At 40.1% G+C, this 10,658-nt stretch overlaps 1 protein-coding gene across 1 annotated transcript; it reads left to right on the top strand.

Moving 5' to 3' along the window:
- Positions 1–1,513: 1,513 nt before the first annotated feature.
- LOC121839209 lies at positions 1,514–7,573 on the top strand. Its single transcript, XM_042296643.1, has 4 exons — positions 1,514–1,698; positions 2,698–2,908; positions 5,001–6,269; positions 7,550–7,573. Exons 2-4 carry the CDS (start codon positions 2,723–2,725, stop codon positions 7,571–7,573), a joined length of 1,479 nt encoding a protein of 492 aa, XP_042152577.1. The 5' UTR covers positions 1,514–1,698; positions 2,698–2,722.
- Positions 7,574–10,658: the final 3,085 nt, after the last annotated feature.

Below are 10,658 nucleotides of genomic sequence, written 5' to 3' on the forward strand. Positions count from 1 at the left end.
TCTTTTATATTCCAGTATTGCGTAGCTGTCCTGGTCAGGAAAGTTAAAATCTCAAATTGTATCCATCACCATTGTTGGTGGCATATGTAATTAGTACAACAAGCTTTGACATACCAAACATGTGCTATAATGTGTCTGCTTCAGTGCCATCATTACATGAATGCGGAAAAAACTGTTTTGCATGACTTTCACCAATCCCCGTGGTCTAGATGATTAGTATCTATGCGGATAATTTTGCCATGTGAGGGTGTATTAGGACAGTACAACCACGGGAAACACTAGGTCTTATTCCTGTCAATGTCCATCCATGCAATATTTTTTTGTATTTGTAAGGAAAAATTAAAATGTAAGAGCCTTTTTGGGATGAGGTATGAAATTAATAGATGAACTGAGTTATGACAGTGAAAATGATTATGATAATGTTTGCACAAGATAAAATCAACATTGATTATATTCTATATTATAGAATAACTGAAAAGGATTATGATCATTTGTTTGAAAATGTCAGTATTAATTATTATCATCCATGACAGAATAACACATTAGGATGCAGGTCCCTGATTATTTGCTCATGTTTATTTCAGTTGAGTTTGAGGGCCACTTCAACAAAGATTCCTGATCTACCCTTTAACTGAAGTCAAAGTGTCAACACTATTTGAAGAAATAGAGAACCAGTGGGTATGCAGTTTCAACTTTGTTACACTGTCAGTAATTACACTGCTCTTGAGTCTGATTGGTTAGATCAACTGGAAAGACATGGATAAGAAACATTTCAAACAAGTTTTTATACAATGGGACCTGTTGGCAGGTCTAAAACTACTGTTCTATAGTCAGCTGATATTGATTTCCTTAATAATAAATTGAACTACAATGCAAGAATTCAGGGACACCTACTCTTCAATCAAATGTTTCAGGCCTAGATAATTACACACCCAGCACATCTTATTTCTCTACCAGCATGCGAACTGTGAAGATCCCTCAACTACAACAGCTCTAGTTGATTTAACCGATCAATGGATTAGGTCACTTGACCAAAATAAACTTATGGTTGAGCTGCTTCTTGATTTTAGTGCAACATTTGACCTTGTGTGTATCATATGGCTAATAGCTGAGGCCATTGAGGCCATTGAGGAGAGATGTTTTCTTGAACACTCACTGAGGTGTCACAGTCTACAGAAGACCTGTTTTACTGTAGTAAGGTAGCCTATATATTTTATTAATGATTTATTAATGATGAAGATTTTGATGAGCAACACTGACATTAGCGGAAGGCTAAGATCAAACAAATAACCTAAGTAAACCTGGATGCTAGTTGTGAAATCTAAAACATATTACATTTGAAATAGGCAAAACACCTGTACTATGAATGGTCAACAATTTGATAAGAGGTAGAGCATTTTATTTTAATAAAACATTTGGTTACATGGATTCAATGTAAATATTACATATGACTGTGCTCAACAGATTTTTAAAAAGATTTTTAAAAAGTGAATTGTTCTAGCATTTGATTACACATGAGAGCTTCTGTGGGTAGTCATAGCAATGGGGCCTTCATTGTGACATCACAAGATTCTGATTCTGGGAGGTTAGCTGTTGCACAGACAAACAGAACAGTGTAAAGAGACTGATTCAACTAACCACTGACAGATTATTCATGTCCTATTTCATTAGCAAGAGAACAGGCTGCTTACTTGAGAGGTAGGTTGTAATATAACTTACTGTTTAACTATGTTTCTGAAGAATAACTACTTTTTAAAGGACTTGCGTACTAACATGACCCTTTAAGTAGGCCTGACATGCAATCATGGTGACAAGTGAAACTATTGACGAGAGACAGTTTGCTTGAATCCATTTTTTTGTGAGAAAATTGTTCATCCTGACAACTGAGATGGCATGTTACAGTTGTTGTAGTCAGCCAGCCTAATGGCAAATACATTCTATTGATGAAAGAAAACCGCATCTCTGTGTTAATCCCCAACATACATTGTAATCAATTATCTCTATAAATATGTAACACAAGGGTAGATTGTGTAAAAAACAAGTAGGCGAACTTGGCTAACTTGTAGTTGCTCATTTTTAAAACAAATCTGATTTTCTTGATTGAATGGTCATCCATTTCAAATGGTTGAATTGATAAACCTCATTAAATTGAGTTGCACTCAGAGGCACTCAAAGAGAAGACTGGAGAGATTAAAATAGATGAAACTGTACAACAAGTTAGGTCCATGATGGATATAGAGTCACTTTCTTCCCCCAACACCTTTTTGAATGATATTATATAAGTGATTAGTGTGGTTTGTGAGAACCAGGACCAATATGGAGTGGCGTTACATGAGGGGGTTGAATAAGGCTCAATAGTAAGGTACAGAGAGAGCCTGAAGTTTGATTTTTTAAAGTCTATGATGTGCTTTCTCATCTCCAATGGCAACGCCTTGCATCACAATGAAGATGTCATAAAGGATATTGTGCACATAATGATAGGAACAGCCAAAATCGATCAATTTGAACTTGGGCGCTTTTCTAGTAGCCAACAATTTACTAGTAATTCAGATAGGCCTATTACGTAATCATCTCTGGATTGGGATTGTCACTTGCTTAATTGTACGTAAAGGGGAAGAAATGTGAGCACATCGTAAAGAGATGTATTATTCTTTGGTTAGCAACACGCCACTTACTACAATGTTATGTATTTTCCAGAGTTATTGTTAGCTAGGAGGAAGACATGGACGGTTCAACGCTGACACAGAGGAGGGCTGAGTGTCAGTTGAAGGAAAGGGAGATCCAGACAGACTACATGATGGAGCTAGGAGCCAGGTTGGCTCTGGTGAAGCAGATCCAGAGGGAGCAGGAGAAGGAGGTAAAGAGGATTTGGTTTGAGACAAGGAAAATGCCAAGCCTGATTGAGGAGGTAACAAGACCAACTTTGACAAAGTCGACTAGAGTTCTGTTGAACAATATTGATTAAAGCAAATATATGTCAATATGCGGGCAAAATGTGCCATATGCCATTGAATGTAAGCTAACAGTATTTTGTCTGATAACTTTTCTTGTGTTGTATTCTGTATTGTTATGTACACAGTCCTCAATTCTTATGGTTTCCTTGTCTTTAAAAAAATTAAAATAACAAGACCAAGCGATCTCTCATAGACCTTCAAATCAGGATAATGTAGTTGTCCCACCTAGCTACCTTAAGTTGAATGCACTAACTGTAAATCGTTCTGGACAAAAGCGTCTGCTAAATGTCTAAAATATCAAATGTTATGCTGGGTGTAGTGCATGTATTTTTACACTTAGTTGACCCGTTAGCTAGAAGACCCAGGGTTGGTACAGACTGGTGCAGAGCATCTGAGAGGACACTAGATATATACAGTGTCTTAGGAAAGTATTCAGACACCTTTACTTATTCCACCTGTTGTTACTTTACATCCTCATTCTAAAATGGATTAAATCAAATGAAAATTCTCAGCAATTTACACACAAAACCCCAAAATTACAAAGTGAGCAAACTGTTTTACATGTTCTTGTTGCTTATGTATTAAACTTAAAAACAGAAATATCTTATTTACATAAGAATTGCTATGAGTCTCGAAATTGAGCTCAGGTGCATCCTGTTTCCATTGATCGTCCTTGAGATGTTTCTACAACTTGATTGGACATGTGGAAAGGCACACACCTGTCTATGTAACGTCCCACAGTTGACAGTGCATGTCAGAGCAAATACCAAACCATGAGGTCGAAGGAATTGTCCGTAGAGTTCCCGAGACAAGATTGTGTCGAGAAACAGATCGAGGGAAGGGTACCAAAAAAATCTCTGCACCATGAAGGTCTCCAAGAACACAGTGGTCTCCATCATACTTAAATGGAAAAAATTTGGAACCACCAAGACTCTTCCCAGAGCTGGCCGCCCGGCCAAGCTGAGCATTCGGAGGAGAAGGGTCTTGGTCAGGGAGGTGACCAAGAACTTGATGGTGACTCTGACAGCGCTCAAGAGTTCCTCTGTGGAGATAGGAGAACCTTCCAGAAGGACAACCATCTCTGCAGCACTTCACCAATCAGGCCTTTATGGTAGGGTGACCAGATGGAAGCCACTCATCAGTACAAGGCACATGACAGCCCGCTTGGAGTTTGCCAACAGGCACCTAAAAACTCTCAGACCATGAGAAACAAGATGCTCTGGTCTGATGAAACCAAGATTGAACTCTTTGGCCTGATTGCAAAGCGTCAAGTCTGGAGGAAATCTGGCAGCTACGGCACAGTGAAGCACGGTGGTTGGTGTCAGTGTCATGCTGTGAGGATGTTTTTCAGCGGCGTGGACTAGGAGACTAGTCAGGATCAAGGCAAAGATGAACGGAGCACAGAGAGATCCTTGATGAAAATCTGCTCCATAGCGCCCAGGACCTCAGACTGGGGGCGGTGGGTAACCTTACAACAGAACAACGACCCTAAGCACAAAGACAAGACACCGCAGGAGTGACTTTGAGACAAGTCTCTGAATGTCCTTGAATGGCCTTGCCAGAGCCCGGACTTGAACCGGATCGAACATCTCTGGAGAGTACTGAAAATAGCTGTGCAACAACTCTCCCTATCCAACCTAACAGAGCTTGAGAGGATCTGCAGAGAAGAATGGGAGAAACTCCCCAAACACAAGCATGCCAAGCTTGTAGAGTAAAACCCAAGAAGATTCTATGCTGTAATCGCTGCCAAAGGTGCTTCAACAAAGTACTGAATACTTATGTAAATCCCCATTATTTATATTTTAAATGAATTTGGAACGATTCTGTTGTTGCTTTGTCAATATGGGGTATTGTGTGTAGATTGATGAGTGAAAAAAATGATTTAATCCATTTTAGAAGAAGGCTTTGAGGTGAAAAATGTGAAAGGGTCTGAATACTTTCCGAAGGCATTGTATATGTGATGTATAAGTACATAGTGTTCACTCATAAAGTATGTATGTACTGAGTGTGATCACTTTCATCATGTCTGTTTCTTTTCTCCTGCAGAATGTGAGAGATGTGACCAACCGTCCACTCACTGAGTTCATGGCTCCCTGTATTGACTCCCTCCCACCACTGGCTTTCACCAATCGGAGGCCTATACCAACCATGTTGCATCCCCCCTCTCCATTGGCCATAAGCAATCAGGATGCACAGCGGTTCATTGTATTTTCCTACTTTGTCCCTGCTGAGTGCCCAGTTGCCACAGAGGCCACTGCAGATGTATCTGCTGGTAAAAGAGAGGACTTGTCGCCAGATACACATCTATCCTCAATGCTGCATCGATACCTGCCACACTTCTTTAACGATGACTCCATTCCACCACAGCAGACAGTAGAGGGAACCACTGAGGTCTCAGTTGATCCAGTGGCAATATCTAATATCAAGGAAGAGGACAGATTCTATCCTTTCTCCCTCCCACCACTGGCTCAGCGGCTCATTGGCAATTCATTCAATGTCCCGGAAACATACCAGCCTGCTGTTTCAGCCACGGAGTGCCGAGTTGCCACAGTGGCCACTGCAGGTACAGCCACTGTCAAGAGAGGGAACCGATGGGCAGCTAGAATTCCTTCAGTGCTGCCTCCATGCCTGCCACCAGTCTTTGACGATGACTTCATGCCTCCAGAGCACACAGTGATGCCATTGACTACAAACTCAGGCACAGCCAGACAGGCAGCTAAATGCCCTGTCCCAATGCTGCCTCCAAGTCTGCCACGTGTCTTTGACGACAAATTGCCAGGGGAGGCAGTAGAGGGCACCAGCAATTGTCCAGTTGCCCGTGAAGCAGCCGCTTCCGTATCTACTGTCCTCCAAGAGGAGTTTTTGACTGATAAAAGTCCTCCTGCACCCACAGCACTGCCTCTAAGGCTGCCCTGGACCCACAATATTGACCACAAACAGCCAGAGGAGACCGTTGAGAACACCACAGAGTGCTCAGTTGACATAGAGGCATGTGCAGTTGCATCCACTGTCAAGAGAGAGGAAATGATGGGTGATAAAAGCCCTGTCCATGCACTTCCTCCAAGCCTGGCATGCATCCATGACAAGGACCACAAGCAGCCAGATCAGAAAGGGAGGGGCACTACTGTGGAGCTGGATATCTGCCCTCACGCTCAACAGCTGGTCTCAGATGCTAACTTAACTCTGGCAACCCGCAATGATGAGCTGCCTACCCCTCTGATCTGCGTGGTCACTAAGATGCCTGTTAGAGTGGGAGAATCCACATGCAGTTCAGAGGGTGAGGAACCCAGGCCCTGGACCCTGGAAGAGGCAAAGGTAGGTGTCGTATTTCACCCTACTACTTTACAGGGATGGTGGTCAGTTCCATTTTAATTCAATGTGTTGAAGAGAATTGGAATTTTAGAGAACTTCCTGAATTGATCGGAATTTAAATGGAATTGACCCCAACCCTACTGCTCTTAGCTCATAGTATAAAACATCACCCCTCACTAGGGTTAACATGTGTATTACTTTTAGTATGGACCCAGGAAGTAAATGTATAGGTATTGTAAAATCTAATGAGGATACAAAAAAACAAATGACCTTAATTACTGTCCCCCAAATTGTGTTCCCAATGAGGCCGTCATTGTATGTTGATCACTCAATTGTGTAATGAATGTGCCACACTGGAACAATATTACATCTAGAGTCAATGTCTCCCTGTTAGGATTATTGGATAGGCATTGAAAATGAGAGTGAAGAGAGGAGCGTCACTGAGGAGGTGAGCCCGAGGGAGGGATTGAAGAGTGTGGCGGATTGTTCCCATTCCAAGTGCTCCAATGGGATGGTTTCATCAGAGAGAGCAGAGACCATCCTGGGAAGAGTGGGCTTTCTGCTCATGAACCAAATGCAGAAAATCCCGTTCTTGAAGATGGAGGAAAAAGAGAAAAATAAGAAACTGAATAAGAAGTTGAAAGATAAAGAGAGAAAGGAGATGAAACACAAGGAGGAGGAGCAAAAAAAGAAGGAGAAGAAAGAGATGAAGGAGAAAGAGAAAGAGCAGAAGAAAGTCATGATGGCTGAGAAGAAGAGGGAGAAGTTAGAACAGAAAAAGAGAGAGAAGGAAAGAAAAGAGAAGGAAAAGGCAGAGAAAAAGAGGTTAGAGGGGCTGATGAAGATACATAATGACATGATGAAAGACAGAATTAAGAAAGAGAAGAAGTGTTATGAGGAGCTAAAAAAGAGAGAGAAAGCTCAAGCTGCATTCTTGGAGATGGAGAGAAAGATTCAAGAAAAGGAGGAGAAGAAGAGAGAAAAGATGAGAAAGAGGAGAGGAAGAGACTGGAGAAGAAGAGGAAGAGGGAGCCAGCTGGAGGTGGAACTGAGACGGTGATAGAAGAGCAGGGGTCTGTAACTCTAGGGTAACTGTCAGATCGTCTGTAACTCTAGGGGTAACTGAGTATCGTCTGTAAGAGTCAGGTCTGTAAAGGGTAACTGTGTAGTCTGTAACTCTAGGGTAACTGTCAGATGGTAACTCTAGGGTAACTGTCAGACTGGGTAACTGTCAGTATCGTCTGTAACTCTAGGGTAACTGTCAGTATCGTCTGTAACTCTAGGGTAACTGTCAGTATCGTCTGTAACTCTAGGGTAACTGTCAGTATTCTTTGGTCAGTTACGCGTCAAATTTCCTGTTCCAATTCTCAAAGTTTTGCCCTAGTGTTTTAGAGACGGTGATAGAAGAGCAGGGAAGGGATGAAAGCTTGAAGATGGATGAGTAGACTGGGTAATAGAGAGAGAGAGAGAGAGAGAGAGAGAAGGAAGGGATACTGTATTTTTGCATGCAATGAAAAAAACAAAGAATAAAAGAGAATACAATTTTTTTTCACTCTGTTTGATTTTTGTCAAGTCATACTGCATAACACAGTATAAACACTAAGCACTCCTACATCTTGAAAGTATTGGATAGATGTACAGGGAGATATAGGTGTAATATGTTGGCCTGGGGGGGGTAGGTTTATGACAGTCATAAATACCTCTTCCCACTTTTTCCTCTCTCTACCCTACTGAGGTTACATTTGCAAAACCCTTAGTTAACATAGAGATTCTGGGAACATCAGAAGGTGGGGGGAAACTATATTCTGGCAATCCGATCAATTGAACATATGCGGTGGTACTTAATGAATATGATGTCAGTTCGGTTGTCATCTGAGACATTCTCATCAATGATAAGATAACATAAACTCTACAGTGGAAAGTCTGCACATCAGAGTTATCGGATTCACATGGAATTGTTGTTCAATTTAAATGTTTGAATATGAAATTATTCGTGATGGGATGAAATGTGATTTTAGCTTAAAATGTGAGATTTGGGTTTTCATAAGATAGGGCTCTGCTCAATCAGTGGCCCGCCCCTGTGAAGGGACATGGGCTATAAAACTTTTCAAACATGCCCTCCTCTCCCTTCCTATATAAGCCCTTGACGACAATATAAGCTCCTGTTCCGAGGACGTGAGGACGACGGTCCTATGTCAGAATGGTTCAGATAATAACTACAGAACGAAGCCAACATCAGAGTGAGCTTTGGTTACGAATGGTATGAACTTTGAACTCTTATTCACTACAGAAGTGATACCTCCTAGCCGTTGAGTTAGCAATAGCCCCTGCAAACGAGGGTTAGGAAGGAACAGACAGAGTATCCCGTCTATCACACAACAACGTTACTACAACGTATCCAATTGACAACCAGAGACATTCTTCAAAGGACTCGGTTGGGCAGCACGGTCTTCCATCTACCGCCAACCTACCGAAGTGCAGCTCAGAGTAAATATTTATCGCATTTTCCTTTTCCATATGGGCGGTAATTTAGAATGCACAAGATACTGTATTTACGATAGCACAGCTTTGCATTTGTTCCTCAGTCTTCCCGCTCCTTCACTCAAACCCAAGCTGTCATATCTGTTCCGCCCGCTAGGGACATTTTCCTTTATGACGTAATTTGTAATCAAGTTATGATTTAATTATGTGTATGTGTAATTCTGTGTGATTAGTTAGGTATTTAGTAAATAAATAATTAAACCCAATTTTGTATTGCTGAAGAATTTGCAACTTTCAGATGAGACTGAATAAAGATGACGATTGATATTGACTGCTATTGATGTAAAATATTACTAGGTCTTTAAGAGTTTATTCGGAAGGTAACAGCTCTATAAATATTATTTTGTGGTGCCCAATCAGGTGATATTAATTACAGAGAAATTATTTTATAGAATAGCATGTCATATCACTTAATCCGGCATGGCCAAAGACACGACAATGGCAAACATAGCCTATCAGAGGGAATGCTAGAGCATTCAGTGCTTATACTTATACTTATATTACCTGTGCTTATACCGTTGCGATAGATAGAGAGAATTCTAAAACAAATCTCATGAGTTGTCATCCATCGTCACATGAACTTCTGTCGTCTGGGGTAATGCAGGTGTTGATGACCTCAAGAGACTACAGATAGCACAATAAAAGGCAGCAAGAATGGTTCTCCAATGTGGTTATGAGATGTCCTCCATAGAACTACATAATGCACTGGAATGGCCAACTTTCTAGGAAATGCTGAAGAAATATATATGAATTTTCATAAAATGTACTGAAAGACCAACCGCTATATATGATGACAACTCGTAAAGGTAATAGGAATTTGGATCTGTGTATGTGTCCTTTTCTTTTTTCCTTGCTTTTGTTGTTTTCTTATTTGTTTAATTTTTTTTTTTACATTTCATAAAAACGTAATCATTACAAAAACATTTAATTTGAATTTCAATTTAGTAACATACTGTATCATTCATATAAATAGTATTATTTGTCTAATCATATTTTTTCCATTGAAGCTTAATATGTTGGAGTATGATGTATGACTGACATGAGTGTAGTCAAAGGGAGAGAGATAAGGCTAACAATGAAGACTTATTCCATCACATTTGCTAAGTAATGAGTGAAAGTGTACAATGCCCTCCTGAATTATTGGCACCCTATGTAAATAAGAACAAAACATTATGTGAAAACATGTCACTGTTGTCTATCAGCTTGATAAGAACAAAACACTATGTGAAAACATGTCATTGTTGTCTATCAGCTTGATAAGAACAAAACATTATGTGAAAACATGTCATTGTTGTCTATCAGCTTGATAAGAACAAAACACTATGTGAAAACATGTCATTGTTGTCTATCAGCTTGATAAGAACAAAACACTATGTGAAAACATGTCATTGTTGTCTATCAGCTTGATAAGAACAAAACATTATGTGAAAACATGTCATTGTTGTCTATCAGCTTGATAAGAACAAAACATTATGTGAAAACATGTCATTGTTGTCTATCAGCTTGATAAGAACAAAACATTATGTGAAAACATGTCATTGTTGTCTATCAGCTTGATAAGAACAAAACATTATGTGAAAACATGTCCTTGTTGTCTATCAGCTTGATCTTACACTCAAAATATCATGAGTTAAAATTGTTGGAAGAAAAATATATTTTATTCAAAAACAGGTGTGTTACAATTATTGGCTCTCCTAGAAATTCTTATGAACTAAACATAATTGATGTATATTCTGATTAAGATTTTACTTTTTAAAATAGGTGGTCGTCGAAGACTTCCTGTTTCACTGGGGTATAAATGAGGTGACACACAGGCTAAACTCCCTTAGTCATCCATCAACATAGAAAAGG

The sequence above is a fragment of the Oncorhynchus tshawytscha genome, linkage group LG14, assembly GCF_018296145.1.
Source record: "Oncorhynchus tshawytscha isolate Ot180627B linkage group LG14, Otsh_v2.0, whole genome shotgun sequence".
NCBI classification, from domain to species: Eukaryota; Metazoa; Chordata; class Actinopteri; order Salmoniformes; family Salmonidae; genus Oncorhynchus; species Oncorhynchus tshawytscha.